The sequence below is a fragment of the Taudactylus pleione genome, unplaced genomic scaffold (genome assembly GCF_031769625.1).
Source record: "Taudactylus pleione unplaced genomic scaffold, aTauple2 ptg000334l, whole genome shotgun sequence".
NCBI lineage: Eukaryota > Metazoa > Chordata > Amphibia > Anura > Myobatrachidae > Taudactylus > Taudactylus pleione.
Genome location: NW_028284735.1, coordinates 4,027,711 through 4,048,735, shown reverse-complemented (window position 1 = coordinate 4,048,735; position 21,025 = coordinate 4,027,711). Strand labels below are relative to the sequence as shown.

The 21,025-nt window shown below is 42.4% G+C and overlaps 1 protein-coding gene across 2 annotated transcripts in view; it reads right to left on the bottom strand.

The window, feature by feature from the left end:
* Positions 1-8,877: 8,877 nt before the first annotated feature.
* Positions 8,878-21,025, bottom strand: part of LOC148508930 (NXPE family member 1-like) — a 234,627-nt gene continuing 222,479 nt past the window's right edge. For both annotated transcript variants that reach the window (XM_088443800.1, XM_088443801.1), the window contains one exon: positions 8,878-9,457. In XM_088443800.1, the coding sequence (XP_088299926.1) occupies positions 8,919-9,457 (539 nt within the window). In that variant the 3' untranslated portion in view covers positions 8,878-8,918. The remainder of the gene's footprint in view (positions 9,458-21,025) is intronic.

The following is a 21,025-nucleotide window of genomic DNA, read 5'->3' as shown; positions in this document are numbered from 1 at the left end:
ATAGGCTCTGGCTTCCTCAGTCTGCAGCTTTACTGCTCCAATGTCACACAGTCCGAGAATTTGTGGTCCGCCCTTGCCTCCTGCAAGGTCCAGACACAGGCCTACTGGCCCTTAATGGCTCGCTCAGCTTCACTGGGCTCTCTGGCTGCCACAATCCTACATAGATTGTTTCCCACAGCAGCCTGACTGGTCTGCCTTCTCATCAGCCCACACCTGAGCTGTATCCACAAGGCAGCAATTAGGCATCTTCCCACAATACTTTTCTAGTCTGTGTAGGTGGATCTCCCCTGTCCCACACAGAATCTGCTGCTCACCAGTGCCACCTCTGGTGATACTGCCACATATCCCCCTCCCCAGCTTGAAACCCCTGGGTTCAACTACATGGGACGAGGCATTCTCATTGTGAAGTCCCTCTTCACTCTTCTCATGAGGCAAATCCACTGCATCCTACAGACTCTTGTGATCTCTGGGGTCACATCCTCCAAGTTCCGGAGGTAATTTTTCTCCTTACTTTTTTCCTAACTTTATGGTACCAATGGTTGTACTTGCTTTCTTTATGCAGTACTTGAGGCTCACCTTTGGGTATTGCAACAGGCATTAAGAACTTGAAGTAACTTTTCCCAAAGCGACATACTTCATCTTTACTCTTGCTACTTAAACCTATTAAAGGCACATCTTTAACCTTCAGCCTTAAAGCCCTGTATTGGCTACTGGCATATTTCACAGATGGGCCCTTGACAGAAGAGGAGCTAACATTATCCTGAGAGTCACCAGCATCACAACTTCTGGACCTTGCCTTTATGTCAACCGACAACGTACTGGCACAGTCACCCTCAGATTCCAGACAGGTAGGATACTTAAATATTTACTCCATTGATCCACATAATTTAGGTCACGGCTTTGATGGCTATCTGCCACTTCATTAAGGCATAGATATCTTGGATTTTCTTGTGCTCCCAATTTTTGAGCCTTGAAAGTATAATGAGTATGTGTGGGCGGATCTCCCCTGCCCCACACAGAATCTGCTGCTCACCAGTGTCACCTCTGGTGAAACTGCCACACTATATATATTTTAAATTCCTTATTGATTGGAGTAAATAATTTACGTGCATTTTTTTTGACTATTTTTGGGCTGTTAACGAATACAGTGTCTACACTGGACATTACATCTTGTAAACATGGAAAACAAAGCAAATACATGGGAAGCCTCCAGTTTTTTGGACATACATCAACATTTGGGAAACACCTTAAGTTTCACTGATGACCAAGCAGCAGCTATCCTGTTTAAAGAAAACCCTACCACATTGGACAAACAACAATCTGTCCAAGATTTATACCATCAATTATTGAGAATGAAAAAGAAGAAAATTGATTTCCTACTACACAGGTCATCACTATCAGACTATTACCGTGCTAGACAAATTCCATGGGGGTTTAGGGCCAGAAACACCCCTACCATAGGAAGAAACAATGAAGAGTTCTGCACTAAATGGATCTCTGTACTTAACAAATGTAGTTTAGACCTCATGCTTCTAGTCATAGAAGAAGCAGGAAAAACCCTCCAGCATACGCGTGACAAAATAGCAATCTATTCTACACAGAATAAGACGGCATTGGAAGACCGCAGCAATAAAGCTATGTGGGATAAATTAGAAACACAATGCCAATCCTATCGCAAGGAATTGAGTGCCTTCAAGCGCAAAAAGTTAAGCACAGTCCGAACCGATTACGAGGAAAACCGTGTGTATCGCTGGCTTAGTGGTACGGAACCCATGCAGCATAAAACACGACAAAGATCAACGTGGAGAGACATAAAATTTAAATCCAGAAATGACAACGCTTCCTCCAACAGCGATAGTGAATTTAATATTATTGACTCTGATGATGCATTAACCACTACAGCAGTCCCTTTAGGACGAGTCACCAGAGCCAAAGGAGAGGCCACAGGTATAAACCCATGAGACGGGGGAGGGACAAAACGAGAGGAATTACAAAGCCTCCCACAAACAGAAGGAGGAACTAATTTATAACTTATCATCGCATACCCTCACAGAAATGGAAATAACGTTACTCAATAAAGGTTTATCCTTCATTCCTACGAATATGCATAATGAGTTGCAGTGGAAAGTTGATATCCATAGGTTAAACAGAACGCTGAGGTTAAAAGAATTTTTTCAAAAACAAGAGGGAGATAAGAACTTATCTCATAATACATTTTTATCACAGAGAATAAAATCCACGTTTGACCCTCCGTCACAAAATGCCTCTACAAAGACATTCACGCGGTTGTTGGATGACTCTGTCTGTAAATATAATGCAACACAACCTAAAAAACACACTAATCTATCCAAAGCAGAATATCAAGCTTTAAAAAAATTACAAAATAATAAAAAAATTGTTATTCGTCCAGCGGACAAGGGGGGAGGTATTGTCCTGCAGGACTTGGACAAATATATCTTCGAAATCGGTAAACAACTAAAAGACAGTGCTGTATATCTTAAACTCACAGAGGATCCCACCATGAGATTCAAAAGTAACTTGGATAATATTCTCATAGTAGCTTTGAACAATGGCCAAATAACGAAAAAAGAACATGAGGTTTTAACACAACCATTCCCTAAAACTCCCGTACTGTACACAGTACCCAAAATACACAAGGATAGTTATAACCCTCCTGGAAGGCTAATAGTATCCGCCAGGGACTCACTACTGCAACCAATTGCACAATTTTTGGATTATTTAATACAACCCTATATTTCTGCACAGCCCACATTTTTGAAGGACACAACTGAATTTCTCAATAAATTAAAAAGTATAAAAACAGTACCTAACAAGATCATTTTGTGTGCGGTAGATGTCAAAAATCTATATACAATTATTCCTCATTATCAAGGAATGGCAGCCATGAGGACATTCTTGCATAGAAATAATTTTGATAAATTGGACAATCCATTTCTTCTGCAACTTTTAGAGCTGACCTTACGACAAAATTACTTTATCCATAATGGCAAGTTTTTCTTACAACAACAAGGCTGTGCGATGGGGTCAAATGTGGCCCCATCGTACGCCAATATCCACATGTTCGAACAAGAGGAGCAATTATTTTTCTCCAACAAGAATATCTCTGACAATATCCTCCTATATACAAGATACATAGATGATTTATTTTTGCTGTGGCAAGGATCAGAAGCGTCCCTTATAACTTTAATTGATAACATCAGTACAGCACAGGGACCGGTTGAATTCACTTCTCACCATAGTTTTACAGATATAAACTATCTGGATGTCACAGTCAGCATCGACGGGAACCAAATTAAAACAGGTATCTTTCAGCAATAAGACTGACCGAAATACCCTATTACATCATAGTAGCTGTCATGCACCAGCACTCAAGAAAGGATTACCTAGATCCCAGATGCTTAGGGCTGCTCGTATCATCAGTGATCATCAACAATTAGAAACAGCACTTAACGAAGTAGTGACCAAATTCACTGAAAGAGGATACAGTCTAAGGGAGCTACATAAAAACAAACAAGAAATTCTCCAATTATCTAGAGAGGAGTTATTGGTCTCTAACAAGAACAACAGCAACATGGATAAAATCCCTTTGGTAACAGAATATTCTCTCTCCAGCCGGATAGTACCAAAGGTGATTAAAGCATTTTGGCCTTTAATTACAGGAGATCGTGAGTTACCAGGTTTGCAGAAGAAAAATGTAATGCTATATGGATCCAGGACATTATTTTAAACATCCGCACACTGGTTTCAAATATAAAATTCGTCATACATTAACCTGTACAACACAGTTTGTAGTATATCTTATTATATGTCCTTGCGGACTATATTATGTCGGACAAACAATAAGAACCTTTCGGGAAAGAATGGCCCTCCATAGGTCGGCTATTAGATCTGCCCTTCAAGGAAAAAACATAGATCAACCAGTGGCATGACATTTTAAGGCTAACAACCATACTTTGTCAAGCCTTAAGTATAAAATTATTGACCATATTCCGGCATTATGTCGTGGAGGGGACAGAAATAAGCTGCTGTCTCAATGTGAATCTAAATGGATTTTCCGACTGGATACACTAGCGCCCCATGGTTTAAATGAAAAAATTGTCTGGAACGTTTTTCTTCAAGAGTCTTTTTCCCTAAGTGTTTTTCTTTAAATATTTCTTTCTTTATTTATGACTGCTTAATGGTGACTTGAATTATATAGTTGGTTGCTGCCTGTATATATTTATTTAAGCCATTATGTTTCTTCAACAGTTATCGTAATTGGTGTTTTACGTTAGTCCAAACATTTATACTTACATACTCATTTATATATATTTATTGTCATGTAGATATTTTATATATATTTTTTCCCACTACATGTTTCACACATACATTCACGACACATAATTTATTTTTCACATACACGTTATTTATTTTTTTGTATCACTCACAGCACGTTTTCTTTATTTATTAGTCATTGCTCTTATCAGCATCTTAAATTTTTTTCACACTCAGTCACATACATTTTGTAGTGCACATAATTCATTTCACACCATATTAGCACACAGCTCATTACAAACTTTTTATTTTCATTTTTAGCTGTTCTCCCCTACCCAGTGGGATGACGGTGTTGTCCAGGGTTGCCAGGGAGACGCGTGACGTCATCGTTGGTGGCGGTTTCCGGGTTTCCCTTGACGGAAGCGTCATCCCTTGGCCGGGTGAGTCCAGTGTGCACCGACACGCTACAGCAACTACACTATTAAGGTAAGACTTTCACTTGTTCACCTTGAGTACACTAGTCCTGAAGACAAGGTCCGGGGAGACCTTGAAACATCGACACACTTGAGGTGTATCATGTAACTTTTTTCAATATATATTGTATTTTTTCTATAATGGAGTGCCGCTTTCTTCTTTCACAAGGGGGCTTATTTAGCGCCTAAAGGAAATACCTGCTGTATATATATATATATATATATATACAGTATATATATATATATGTATACACAGTATATATATATATATATATATATATATGTATATAAATAATATACATAACACCGTGGAACAAAAATATATATTTTTTCTTTCCAAGGATTTAAGATCGGTTTGAGAGTACTCGCGGGTCCTATTTTCACATTAGATCTTCGCTATAGCTGAATTTGCTCCAGATTTCAAATTAATGAAAAATTATAAAATTCTATTATTTTCTCCACTTGAAGTACCTTACTAGTCTAGGCCGCTTTACTTAACAGAATCAACTTAGTTTTGCTTTTTTAACAACTCTTTCAAAAATAACAAGAATTTGTTTTATTTGTGATAACGTAGCTGGTAGTCACGTTTGAGACACATAACACATTCATATCTCCTCACTAATGCTGGGAGGAGGCGTGGCCAGTGCACTGCTGAGCCTGCTGGGACATCCTCAGACCACAGCCACGCCTCCTCCCAGCATACAGAGAGGAGCAATGCACTGCTGAGCCTGCTGGGACATCCTCAGACCACAGCCACGCCTCCTCCCAGCATACAGAGGAGCAATGCACTGCTGAGCCTGCTGGGACATCCTCATACCACAGCCACGCCTCCTCCCAGCATACAGAGAGGAGCAACAGAGAGGACCGAGTGACGCAGTTAGCACACCTCCTGTTCCTTTGTTCTGCCCTCTCCCTGTCCCGCCACAACCAATTTCTCACCGGTTGGGCTTGTTTTGTTCAGTACGTCCTCGGCTTTTCTTGGGAGTTAGCACTGAATGTGTGAAACAAAACATTTTTGCCGTAAAACTTAGTTCTTGGAGATGGTTTACTAACAACCCTGATGTTTCTTGTTATATTTGTGGCAAATATAGTGTTGCAAAAGAAAGAAAGAAATATAACTGTATTCGTAAAACTAGTGTATCACGCTTATTTTGGATGTCCCATAAGCCAGCTAGACAAGATTTGGGTGCATAACAAAGTTTGTAAAAGCTGTGTGGAATCACTCTGCAATTGGACTAAAGGTGATCGAAAAGGACTTCATTTCAGCATACCTATGATGTGGTGTGAGCCAAAAGATCACTTGAGTGACTGCTATTTCTGTGCAGTAAATGTGAAGGGTATGAATCAATTTAAGAAACGCGAATGGGAATACCCAAGTATGAATTCTGCAAAACAAACCGATATCACATAGCGAAGATTTACCTGTACCATCATTCAGTTCTTTGTGCGAAGTTGAATGTGATGATGTGGAAATGTTAATGTCATCCAGTGCAAGTGACAACACAGATGAAAGTGAGTTTGCAGAAAGTTCCTCTACTCCAAACAAATTTTCTCTAAAGGAACTAAACGATTTAATTTGTGACTTGAATTTATCAAAAAAAGAAGCTGAGATTTTAGCATCCAGACTTCAAGAAAAGCCCTGTCTGGAGCTGGATGTTACTATAACGTATCGAAATAGAAATCAAGCCTTACTGCCGTTCTTTAGCCAAGATAACAATCTTATGTATTGCAACAATATTCCGGAACTTCTCCAGATGCTGGGCTTACCAGAATATTGAGCAGACGACTGGCGGCTCTTTTTGGATAGTTCTAAAAGGAGCTTAAAATGCGTATTACTGCACAATGGGAATACATTTGCATCGATTCCTACCGTCATTCAACAAAACTTAAAGAACGATATCATAATATCAAGTTAGTGTTAGAAAAAATTGCTTATTCTCAGCATGAGTGGTCTGTTTGTGTCGATTTAAAAATGGTAAACTTTCTTCTTGGGCAGCAAAGTGGATATAATAAGTATCCTTGTCACATATGCTTATGGGATAGTCGTGCAAAACAAAAGCACTGGCAGCAAACCGTATGGCCTCCAAGAGATTAATAGAAACCGACTCTTAAATCCCTGGCAACAGATTGACTGTTCCCCAGTGTAATATAGGATCTGCTGTCTTGAACGGTCCATGAAGAGACCGAGGTCGACGGACGGTATAAGTGAACACTAATTGCTTGATGAATGTTAAGTTAAGCTTATATGCAGTGGATTTACTGGACTGTTGCAATAGATATCCCACAACATGAAGTGGTTGATAAGAAAGTGTCTATTGTTTGGGAAGCAGTGCAAGTGCATGGAAATGAATCACCATTAATAGGCTATTATTTTTGTGTCTAGTCTGGTCACAATTGTTTTCTGATGAACAAAATCTATATGTGTGTAAAGCTGCTTAACAACGATGGCCATGTGTTCACTTGTAAATTATATGCCGAAGATTATATGAAAAAGTCAGATGCTTTTAAACTAAAGCCTGATGCTGATTCACTGGGTGAAATTTCAAAACTACAAATAAATGTGTATTGAAAGCGAAGTGGATGTTTATATTTGGAGAGTGCCCATGCAAGAATAACATGTGTGATTGGTCGCCACAAGTGGATATTGCGGTGGACCATTGCGGGAGTACCCCACAAGTTGTTTCACAATGGTAGAGTGCAAGTGATCAAATAATATATCTACCCCTATATATATACTTGGGAGGCAGACATATTTTAGATATAATAAAAGTTTACTTACTGACTGTCACACTACTAGTGTGACACAGGGCCTGATTCACTACGGATCGCAACTGCGACCGCAGCTGTGATTATGCACGCAGTCTACCTGCGATGATATGCTAATCCATTGCGATGCAATGCCATCACAGCACTACACAAAGACGCCCACCTCACCTTACACACATCTGTAATATTTAGCAAGACTGCGAAACCATCGGTAACATCGAGTACAATTACAGCCTCAAGCACACTTACACAAGCTCTGACCTTACTCAGAAATGGCTAACCTCATCTCACGCTGTGAGTACTAGGCTGTGTATGGCATTGCAGTGAATAACCTATGCACGCCCCTGCAATGGCTTTCGAAAGCACTGGCAAACCTGCATTTCGCCGACCACCCCCATATCACCACCCACAAATGGTACTTCCTGTCAATCACTCTGCGATGGGTCTGTGATTGCAGTCCCATCCGCAGTGGCTAGTTTGCGCATGCGCACTGTGATGCATGCGCAGAATGTAACAATCGGCCAATTGCATGTGTAATCGCAATAGTGATCATTGCTGAATCAGGCCCACTGTCAGAATTTGCATGCTGCTGGCTCCTGTTTGCAGGCTGCTGCTGTTCCTAGCCATCTGTGTGTGCATAGGCTGCTTGTTGTAGCAGCATGCACGTAGATAGTCCTGGGGGTGGGCCACAGACTGGCTGGAGGCAGAGCCATCTGTGGTGACTGACAGGCTCTGCAAAAGCTTATGGAAGAAGCTGCTGTGGTTGGGCATGTGCAGCAGCACCCCCTGCCGACATTTTTCTTTATGTACAGTAAGCTTTTGCGCATATGCAGAAGCTGTAACACTGCCCGATCGGAGCTGAGCTCCGATCATGGCAGATGGGCCAGCAAAGCAAGGGGTGGGTGAGGAATGGGTGGCCGCTAGACCCTAAAGGCAACCAAGGGACCGAACCAGCGGGAACCGGCACAATACGCCCCTGTATCCATAACTTCATAGGATATGACAAATGAAGGAAGAGATGCAGATGTAGAGGTCATTCCACAATATCAATTCAGTAGCAGATAGCTAGTGCTGCTGATGGTCATTATCTCAGTGCATATCATTGCACATGTCTTGAGCACCAAGCATGACAGTCCTGAGCCCTGCCCTCTCTCACCCTCCGACCCACCACAGTAATTGTATCATTGTACCACAGACCAGAGTCTCAATGACATGGGAGGAGCTTGGTCTTCCCCCCTGATAGAGAGGTCTTAAAAATTGTGAGTCTCCAAGAAATTCTGGGATGGTAAGCAAATGTTTATGAAATACTATTAACAGAACAAAGCAACAGCAATAACAGTAGAAATTATTTATTATTGTCATTCCAAAAACTTTATATTGTTTATGCACAATGTGGCTGATGTGTTAATTACATATATAGGTCATCAGCATGTTGACCTCATTTCTTATATATGGTTCTGGAGGATGAATCTGATTTGTGTTAAATGCAATGGTCATGTCCCAACCATTAACAAAACCAACATTAAGATCTTTGAAGACCATTTCCATGATGAGGTAGTGAACAGATGCATGGAAATCATTCATTCCTTCATACTCTTTATTCATCTCACTTGTGTTCTCAGTCTTAATAATAACCTTTGTTTCTGGGCTTCTGATGAAGAGGCGCTCTATAGCACGACGAATATTGAGGAGCCTTCTGATGAAATGATGTACAGGGTGTGATCTAAAATGAACTCCGATGTTCACAGCAATCACAGTATATTGGTTACCTCCAATTAAGTCAATTTCACGTGGGATAGAGCGTTCTTCTCTTTCTGATACAATTTGTACATTAATAAATGGCTTTCTGTGTCTTTTCCAAACAACCTGTATATTGCTCACAGCATCCACAGCTAAAATCTTTCGCGACCATCCATCTTCATAAAGGTTAAGAGGAGTAAGTGCTGAAAAAGAGCAAACTAGAAATTAAGAATGTACTGTAGGGGGTTTACTTATTTAAGTGTGGGTTTTTAGAACTGGAGATGTTGCCTATAGCAACCAATCAGATTCTATTTAACATTTATCTAGCACTTACTAGAATCTGATTGGTTGCTATGGGCAACATCTCCACTTTTAAAAATCCGCACTTTAGGAAGTACACACCTAAGAGAGCAAGGGTGCTGCGTAACGACCATAGATGCAATGGCTGCAGCCGCAATGGGGCCCATAGTTGAGAGGGGCCTCTATTTCATGTTCATTGTTTCTCTGTGACTTCTTGACATTGGGTGGTATATGAGACCCTTACAATGTTACTATGGTGCCCACAAATGACTTATATCCTTGTAGAAGAGGATTCTATTTCTGAAGCATTAGCATATTCAGGAATAGAAACACTATACAGAATTAGTAGTAGAGATGCACATGTACCAAAGTTGCTTATGCTGGGACCCTGGGAAAGATGGGATGGCTTCCAGCGCTGAAAGAAATTCACCTTCTTGGAATTGGTGAGCATCTGCTGCTCAATGATCTTGAATATTTTGAGATTCAAGACCCACCAATCAGCAGCAGCAGTTTGAATTTTTCACTGGGTGTGTTCCAAACACAGCTTATGGGTGGGCATTCAATCCACAGTGACCCACATCATAACTCTATCCTCTTACAACAGTTTTTATTAATTACTGAGCAGTGGAAAGCCAGTCCGATGGCTGCATAGGAGTGGATAAGATTAAAGGAGAATGAAGAAGCCATAGAAAGAGAAGACGCTGCAGAAAGAAGATACCATAGAAGATGGCAGAAGTTAAAAGAAAAGAGAAGACGCTGTAAGGAGACAAGAAGGTGCCTTGTCAAGAACAGAAGACTGCAGGGACAAGTTTAGGAGTAGGCTACTGCCCCACTCTGGGAAGGTAACTTCAGGCAGGATAGGCAGCAGGAAAGGACTCAGTGGGGCACATCCTTTTTCACTAGGCCACAGGGCTCGGTTCTCTTATGTCGGGCATTAGGCCCATGGTGCATTGGGCACTAGGCCCTATATATGGCGTAACTTCATCCCAGGTGCCCGGAGGCAAGATAAATTTTGGTGGCACCCCAAATTAAAATCCCCCCCCCAGCTTCCGCCGCCCCCCTATGCAGTCCCTTTTATACAATGCCCCCAGTAGTGGTCCCCCTATGCAGTGCCCTCAGTAGAAGTCCCCCTATGCAGTGCCCTCAGTAGAAGTCCCCCTATGCAGTGCCCGCCTATGTAGTACTCCCCAGTATTGGTCCCCCTATGCAGTGCCTCCAGTAGTGTTTCCCCTATGCAGTACCTCCAGTAGTGGTCCCCCTATGCAGTGCCCCCATATGATGCCACCAGTAGTAAGGCCCCAGTAGTAAGGCCCTGTAATAAGCCCCCTGTAGTGCCCCTAGTAGTAAGCCCCAGTATTAAGCCCCCTGTGGTGCCCCCAGTAGTAAGCCCCCAGTAGTCAGCCCGCAGTAGTAAGCCCCCTGTAATGCCCCCAGTATTAAGCCCCCTTTAGTGCCCCCAGTAGTAATCCCCCTGTAATGCCCCAATAGTGCCCCCAGTAGTAATCCCCCTGTAGTGCCCCCAGTAGTAAGTTCCCTGTAATGCCCCCAGTATTAAGCCCCCTGTAGTGCCCCCAGTAGTAAGTCCCCTGTAATGCCCCCAGTAGTAAGCCCGCAGTAGTTAGCCCCCTGAAATGCCCCCAGTATTAAGCCCCCTGTAGTGCCCCCAGTATTGTACCCCCTGTAATGCCCCCAGTTGTGCCCCCCACGCGTGCACACACACACATACTAAAAAAAAAAAAAAAACACCTTCAACCCCGATCCAGTGACTGCTGCCCTCCGTCCCCGGCGCCCGCTCCTCGGAACTATGGGAGTGACGTCATGACATCATTCCCATAGTGCACTGCGGGACCCGGAGCTCAGGAGTGAGCTCTGGCTGTACTGAGCTCTGGCTGCCGCTGGTAACAGGGGGGGAGAGAGAGAAGGAGTGGGCGCCCGCTGGTAACACACTCAGCGGGTGCCCGGCAAATGGAGGGTGCAGGGGGTGCGACCGCACCCTTGCATCCTCCGTAGTTACGCCACTGGAGGTGGAGCACCGATCAGCGGCGCTCCTTCTCCATGCAGTTCCTCCTCAACAGTGACCAGATGACAATGGAGCCAGGTGCCCCCTTCAGGGCTGGCGCCCAGCGGCAAATGACTCCATTGTCTCTGGGAGTTCCGCCACTGGCCCTATAGATTAGCCCCTGAACAGATGCTAGGCCCATGCCTCATTAGACCCAGAATAAAGTGAGCTGCCCTATATTAAGCAGGCATTAGGCCCTTGGCACAAGAGAGTCCTGGTGGTAGACTTGTGCACTAAATAGCTCTGGGCACTAAGGGCCTGATTCAGACCCGCTCGCGAGCGCTGAGCGCTTGCAAGCGGGTCCATGTTGCCCAAGTGCGCATGCGCACGACAGGGGCGGCGGCTCCATCGTGCACATGCGCGAGACCCGAATAACGATGGCCAAGCCGTCATTATGGGTCTCGCACCAAAGGGGGCGTGCTGTCGATGGTGATTGACAGCACGCCCCCTTTGGTGGGCATGCCGGGGGCGTGGCTGCCCAGACAGAGGCGTTCCCATTGCTCTGATAGAGCCAAAAGCACTCCAGGGCTTGCGGCAGCGAGACCCTACCGCAAGGGTCTCCTCGCAAGCCCGATGGTCGCGATGGTCTTGACCATCGCGACCATCATTTTGGCCGCTTGCTATAGCTGTGGGTGGTCACCCACAGCTATGCGAGCGGCCAGGAGGCCGCTCCAAAAGGTGGGAGGGCCGGCCCTGATTCAGAGCGAGCACTCTGTCAGAGCCTCCGGCTCTGAATCAGGGCCTTAGCCTGTTTTGCAGCAAATTTACAGCCCCACAGTGTTCATCTGGCATGCTAGTGGTTGAATCCTTGGTTTTACACCAGGGTGTAGCAAAGTTTGAGGCCAAAAGTGCCATTGATTGCCTTACACTGACCTCAGCGTAGGTCATCCAGACTAAGCTTATTCCGTTTTCAGGATTTGAATATTTGAATTCTCCCTCCTGCACCATATCCATGTTTGACCTGTGGGCCTAATTCAGACCCGCTCGCGAGCGAAGGACGCTCGCAAGCGGGTCGATGGGCCACCCCATAGATCTAAGGTCTCATTTAAAATGGCTCTTTTATTACAGGGGCATTATCGTGGGTCAGTTCTGGGACATTGGACCTTATTCAGAGTCGGTCGCGAGCGCTGAGCGCTCACAACTGACTTGATGTGCGCATGCCCTGTGGACCAACGACGGAGACGGCTCCGTCGCGCGCATGCACGAGCCCCGCTAACGACGGATCACCCGTCGTTAGCGGGCTCGAAGCAGACGGAGCGAGCTGTCGATGTTGATTGACAGCTCGCTCCGTTTGCTGGGCGGGCAGGGGGCGTGCCCGGCCAAACGGAGCCGTTCCTTTTGGAACGCTTGCCGTTTTGTGGGCATCCCCACTGACATCATCAGTGATGTCAGTGGGGAGCTTCCTGCTCAAACAGAGCAGGAAGCTCCCTGGGGCTTAAGGTTGACGAGACCCTACCCTAGGATCTCGTCGTAAGCCCCGATGGTCGCGATAGTCTTGACCATCGCGACCATCTCCCTTAGCGGTCGTTAGAGCTGTGGGTGTTAACCCACAGCCTAACGACCGACATGGAGGCGGCCGTTCAGGATGCAAGCGGCTGCCCTGTTTCTGAGCGACCGCTTGCATCCTACGACGGCCTCTGAATGAGGCCCATTATTTGGTGTATTAAGTTTGCTGAGAACAGCTGACTTTTGGATATTTGTTACTCTAATGATCGTAAAATAAGTATATTTTAATATTGGACTAGCGCTCATCCTGTTGACAACTTTGGGCAAAAGCTGGAGATAAATATCTAAAGTCTGTATTGGAAGAGCAGTTGGTTGCACAGCATTGGTCGCAAGTAGGCAGGGTGGCAGGAAGGGGAATTGTGAAGTGACAGATCCCTGACTGACACAGTGGTCGGGGCATGAGGGAGCTCGGTGCCCAGCCAGCCTTGCTGCATTATACCTGCAGACACACCATGGCGTCATTGTCCAGCGCAGAGAGGAGGGCATTTGCCCTCAAACTAAACAGGTAAGTAAATACATGTTCTGCCACTTTCCCCGCAGTGCCCATCAATTATTGCATTTAAGGGTATTTGCAGGTCACTGCCAGGTTTATTGTATACACTCATGCTCATCTTTTCATCTAGTACACTTGGTTCAAGCCAATTTTGCCATTGTAGAAAAGCCAGGACCACTCGCATACATTTGCTCCCAGGCTATAAGTTGCCAGCCAGCCCCTGCCTGTCACCACCCCCAAATACTCATGACCTGTCGCTCATTCTGCGATGGATACCACAGTGCGTTCGTACGCAGTATGCAACAACCGGCCGATCTGCGTATGTGGTTGCAATTGCGATCCATGCTGAATGAGGCCCTGAGAGGTAGAGCTACTTCCACTGCCTGAAGCCTGAATGCCATCTATGGAAGCGTCTGAGACAATGAGTGACACAGTGAGTGACTGAGAGAAACAGCCTGTATCGGACTGGGTACAGGGGAAACCCCCGGTGAGCTCCACTGCCTGAGGGCCTGGGGGTGGGATCCTCTAGGGATCAGGTTCCAGCCTGTGCACTTGAATGATATATTATATGTTACATTTTAATGCACAGGACCATGGTGTATTTTGTACAGTGCATTACGGTTATTAATCTGGAACATTATCATGCATGCACTAGCAGTATTTACTGTATATATCCATAGTTTAAAACCGGCATTCCTCCAAAGTGAATATATGCCCGAGGGCATAATCAATAAACTCCAGAGACTCACAAATAATAGGCGTAGCGGCAGCACTCCTAGGGACTTTTCAATGCAAGAAACATACAATTAATCTTTATTCCTCTGACGTTTCAGATAGTTACATCTTTCTTCAAGGATAACATAGGATGTATATATAATATATACATATATATTGCAAATAGCTGGCACTCCTGTGCTGTTGAAAAGTCAATTGCGTCCGGTGCCCTCCAATTTACCTCATGATTTATACAAAGGGCCTACTGTCTTATTGTCAAAGTTGTCGGGAGTGCCGCTTCTTGGCATGTGTATATATAGATATATATATATATATATATATATATATATATATACACACACACACACTACCGTTCAAAAGTTTGGGTCACCCAGACGATTTCGTGTTTTATATGAGAACTTACTTATTTATCAGATGAGTTGCAAAATTAACAGAACATATAGTCAAGACACTGGCAAGGTTAGAAATAATGAGTTTTATTTGAAATAATAATTTTGTCCTTCAAACTTTGCTTTCGTCAAAGTATGCTCCTTTTGCAGCAATTCCAGCATTGCAGACCTTTGGCATTCTAGCTGTTAATTTGTTGAGGTAATCTGAAGAAATCTCAAACCACGCTTCCTGAAGCACCTCCCACAAGTTGGATTGGCTTGATGGACACTTCTTGCATACCATATGGTCAAGCTGCAACAGCTCAATGGGGTTGAGATCTGATGACTGTGCTGGCCACTCCATTACAGACAGAATACCAGCTGCCTGCTTCTTCCCTAAATAGTTCTTGCATAATTTGGAGGTGTGCTTTGGGTCATTGTCCTGTTGGAGGAAATTGGCTTCAATAAAGTGCTGTCCACAGTGTATGGCATGGCGTTGCAAAATGGAGTGATAGCCTTCCTTATTCAAAATCCCTTTTACCTTGTACATATCTTCCACTTTACCAGCACCAAAGAATCCCCAGACCACCACATTACCTCCACCATGCTTGACAGATGGCGCCAGGCACTCTTCCAGATTCTTTTCACTTGTTCTGCATCTCACAAATGTTCTTCTGTGCGATCTAAACACCTCAAACTTCGATTCGTCTGTCCATAACACTTTTTTCCAATCTTCCTCTGTCCAATATCTGTGTTCTTTTGCCCATATAAATCTTTTCCTTTTATTGGGCAGTCTCAGATATGTTTTTTTCTTTGCCACTCTGCCAAGAGGCCATCCCGGAGTCGCCTCTTCACTGTAGACATTGACACTGGCGTTTTGCGGGTACCATTTAATGAAGCTGCCAGTTGAGGACTTGTGAGGCATCTATTTCTCTAACTAGATACTCTAATGTACTTGTCTTCTTGCACAGTTGTGCACCGGGGCCTCCACTTCTCTTTCTACTCTGGTTAGAGCCTGTTTGTGTTGTTCTATGAAGGGAGTAGTACACACCGGTGTAGGAAATGTTCAGTTTCTTGGCAATGTCTCGCATGGAATAGCCTTCATTTCTAAGAACAAGAATAGACTATCGAGTTTCACATGAAAGTTCTCTTTTTCTGGCCATTTGGAGAGTATAATCAAACCCACAAATGTGATGCTCCAGATACTCAACTAGCTCAAATGAAGGACAGTTTTATAGCTTCTCTATTGAGAAAACCCATTTTCAGCTGTGGTAACATAAATGCACAAGGGTTTTCAAGGTTTTCTAATCATCCATTAGTCTTCTAACGTGCTTAGCAAACACAATGTACCATTAGAACACTGGAGTGATGGTTGCTGGAAATGGGCCTCTATACACCTATGTAGATATTCCTTTAAAAACCATACATTTGGAGCTAGTAAAGTCACTTACCACATTAACAAAGTATATAGTGTATTTCTGATTAATTTAATGTTATCTTCATTGAAAAAAACAGTGCTTTTCCTTCAAAAAAAAGGAAATTTCTAAGTGACCCCAAACTTTTGAACGGTAGTGTATATATATACACACACACACACACACACACACTAGTGGGAGGTGCTTCAGGAAGTGTGGGGTGAAATTTCTTCAGATTACCTCAACAAATTAACAGCTACAGTACAATGCCAAAGGTCTGCAATGCTGTAATTGCTGCAAAAGGAGCATTCTTCGATGAAGGCAAAATTATTATTTCTAACCTTGCCAATGTCTTGAATATATGTTCTATTCATTTTGCAACTCATTTGATAAATTAAAGTCAGTTTTCATGTAAAACACGAAATTGTCTGGGTGACTCCAAACATTTGAACGGTAGTGTATATATATATATTTTTTTTTATTTTTTAAAGGGGCTCAGACCATGCACTCTGTCTCTGTTGAAGGCTGGCCACAACCCTTTGTATAGGCGGGATGTAGTCAGGAAGCTGACAGTCGAAATGCCGTCCGCCGGCTTCCCAACTGTGTAATCCTGACAGGGGACTAATGATAAGCATCGAAATCCTGACACCTATCATTAACCCTATGCCGGGAGCCCGGTGTCTGGCATACCGAACGAAGGTAAGCTGGGCGCTGACAGCCGTGGGGGGGGGGTTTAGGGGCTCCCGGGGGGGACTTAGGGTTAGACACTCCCCTGGGAGGGTTAGGAGTAGGCATGGGGAAGGGGGGGTTAGGGTTAGGCACCACCCCCCGGGAGAATTAGGTTTAGGCTGCGGGGAAGGGGGGGTTAGGGTTAGGCACTTGGGGGGAGGTTAGGGTTAGGCATCCCTAAGGGAGGGGAGAGGGTTAGTAATAGTTAAAAAACTTACCTGTCGGGATCTTCTGTTGCTGGTCTTCCGGAGTCGGAATTTGAACTGTCCGGCTGTGTTTCATACCGATCCCATACTGGCACCTATCACTGCATGCCCCAGTCCGACACTGGTGACAGCCAGGAGGTGAGGTCAGGGAATCAGGGTTTTTATCTTCAATGGGGGGTATGAAAGTACTTTTTTTCCTGTAGGGGCCATAAAAGTATTTCTTTTTTATCCCTGTGAGGAACATGAATGTGTCTTTTATTTATTTCCAGTGGAGGTAATGAATATGGGTTTTCTCTTTTTTTCTTTGGGGGCTAATGTACAAATCAATCCTGGGAATAACCATTTTTGTAATTCCAGGATTTAAAAAATCTTGGCATCCCTAATTGCAACCAAGTAGTGTTTGTAGTGTTTGTAGATTTACAAGGACCAGCCAGCAGTTTGGTTTGGGACTAAGCAGGGACTTAAACATAAACAAGGGAATGCTAATAACTCTACTGCATGCAGTTTGCATGAAAATAAAACTGCTTTCCCCTCTAAAGTGTTATATTATGGGGACTGGAGTGCATTCAAATTGCACTGGTATGTTTTTATCAGGTGCCTTTTCCTTATAGTATCTGATGTTTTGTTGTTTACTGTAAATATTTAGACATGTTTTACTTTGTTACAGTAAAGCCGCGTATCCACTACACAATATACTGAACTATTGAATGATAACGATGTTGTTATCGTTCATTTGTTCAATATATCGTGTAGTGGATATGCATCCTAAGTGTAGTCTGGTGACTTGTGTCAGCTGCATACAGTAGATCTCAAGACAAGATATCTGATAAAAGAGGGGCACTGGTGCTGCAGGACTTGAGTGATTATTGTAGGGAAATTGACCGGCAACTCAGCGATGAACATGTTTACCGTAAATTACTGGGTGATCCCTCAAAATTATTTAAATGTGAATTACAAGAGGTATTGTAAGCAGCTGCCAGTGCAGACATTATTTCTAAAATTAGAATATGGAACACTCAGTGCACTTCCCTAATGTATAGGAGTCAATCAGTAAACCAGAGGAAAAAATAATAGAAACAAAAAGTCTTAAAGAGTAATGCTGTCACTTTGTCCACAAGGCGTGGAATTCTTTCTTTTTCAATATAATCTTGAATGAGTAGAGCTCTGAATATTCCTTATCTCGTAGGTACTCCTTATACTCCCATTGGATGTGAATCCATATGTAAAACAGAAGGAGCTAGTGGAGTCCACAATAGTGAAGTATATAATGGTAATGACAATAAAAATAGACAAAAATACATAGAACATCTAATCTTTAGGTATCCACCAAAAGTAGGTATTAAAGGCGTACCAGACAGGGTGGGTGTAGTGAACGCACATAAACTCGTATTCACAGTAGTCCAACACTTTCCGGGACCAGAAATATGTGCAGCTGTTCGTGGAGCCAGACGGATCCTTCTATCCTCCAGAAGTCCCTGCTGTACAGTCCTTTCCTACAGTCACCAACACATTTCAACTCTCTAAGGAGTCTTTATCAAGGTGTGTCTTGATCTGGTGGTGGAGTCCAGCTTATACCTATGTGAGAATCCTCATTGGTCCAACATAATTAGATGATTGATACTTCTTAAAACAGACAATATTATAAATTTCATTGATATATATTATTGACAATAAATAGTACTTTCATACAAACTTGGTTAAAACTTATAAATGAAATTCTAATTCACTTTTATGATGATGTATAATAAGACTAAAAAACTACTTCCTGTTTACATTTCAGAACACCGGAGCGTCACTTCCGGTTTCTGATAAATCAATATAACTTAATTAAAAGCTATGTTGTGATGTAATTGAGGTGGTGTCCGGGTCCCTGTTATTCACGGAACACACACCCTCCTCTACTGTGTATCGGGACCCTAAAGATGCGACTCTGTCCACCGGAAGTGCGATAGTACAATTTCCGTTTTTTGCATTCCACACGTTGGAACGCATTCACCTGGTCTTCCGGTTTTTGCGTTCCACACCGAGGAACGCACTCTCCTGATCACTCGGCATTACCCGCCGGAAGTGTAATGACGCGACTTCCAGTTTAATGCGTTCCACACTGTGGAACGCATGGTCATTCAGCATATTCGGTAACCAGACCAACTTGATATGTATATTATTGGAAATTATCCACATAAATTACTACATAAAAGTGGTATTGTTAAAAAGGAAACATAGAATGATGATCTTGCTGTATAATATCTTCAATCTAAAGTACTAAATATAGACTTCCGAATTAGCCTACCATAAATGAGACTGCACTTAAATATAAAAACATCCAATATCTCATTAGGTGCCAAATAAAGAAATAAATATCCACATCTAAAATATTAAAATAAAGCATATACACATATTAATTTTCCAGATATAAAAACCTAAAACATATCCTGGAGTTAAAAAAAACCATTTCAATTCGAAATCCCCATTAAGGCCACTTGGAATAAGTGTTTTAAGATCGTAAATATATTTAATTTAAATTTTGGCTAAATTGACATCCAAATCTCTATTTCTCCAATTGTTTTCTACTTGTTTTATACCTATTATAGATTTAATGGAATTACATGAGCTCATATGTACTTCTTTAAAGTGAGTCGATAACGTATGTTTCTCAAAACCTTTTTTTTATATTTCTAAGATGCTTGGCCCATCTCTCCTTTAGGGGTCTTGATGTTCTCCCTATATATTGTAAGCCACATGTACATTCTATAAGATATATGCAATTTTTACTGTTACAAGTAATGAAATCAGAGATGTCATATGATATGCCAGTAGTGTTGGATTTGTATACTTCTAATTTGGACTGTTGTTTAGTGAAGTTTCTGCATACTCCACATCTATGGAAGACTGTTGTTTTAATTCTTCCTGTCCTCTTAGGTGGAACTGCGCTTTTTACAATTTTTTTGCGTAAATTGGGCGCTTTTTTATAGATTAATTTAGGCCGAGCCGGTATAATTGGTTCTAAAATAGGGTCTCTAATTAGGAGATTCCAATGTATTTTTATGATCTTTTCAAAATCTTTGTGTTGGCCACTAAAAGTCGTAATAAAAGGTAATCTAAATGATTTGGGGTTTTCTTTTTGTATTTTCGGTTGTAATAGTGTTTCTCTTTCACATATTTTCATTTCGTCAATCGGAATATCTATTTCCTTCTTTTTATATCCCTTTGAAATAAATCTATTTTTATATGTGGTGACTTTTTCCTCAAAAATCTTAACATCTGTACAATTCCTTCGGATATGTTTGATTTGGCCTTTCGGTATGTTTTTCAACCAAACCGGATGATGGTTACTTCTAACGTCTATGTACGCATTACAGTCAGTTGGTTTGCAATAATTTCTAGTTTTAAGATATTATTTTCCACATAAAAGGTGAGATCTAAGAAGTTAACCTCCTTATTGCTGCAATTAAAAGTAAGTTCAATATTTTTAGGATTTTCATTGAGTTGGTTTTTAAATGAATCAAGACGTTCCTCACTCCCCTGCCATATGAACCAGATATCATCTATATATCTGTACCAATATAAAAGATCTTCTTCATAGTTATTATTAGTCCATATTGTACATTGTTCCAAAAGACCCTTGAATAAATTGGCGTACACTGGCGCAAATCGAGTTCCCATAGCTGTACCCCTTAATTGGTTGTAATATTTGCCCTGGTACCAAAAAAAATTGTTTTCAAGGATGAATTTGATACCATCTAATATTAACTTAATTTTTTCTTCATCCATATTGCTGTTTGTTAAAAAATATTGGGCTGCTTCAATCCCATGGGAATGGTCTATTGTAGTGTACAAACTGCTTACGTCTGCAGTACCTAAAATGAAATGTTTATGCCATACGAGATCTTTTGTTTTCTGAATTATATCTGTTGTATCTTTTATATATGTCTTAAGTTTTATAACCTATAACCTTGTAGA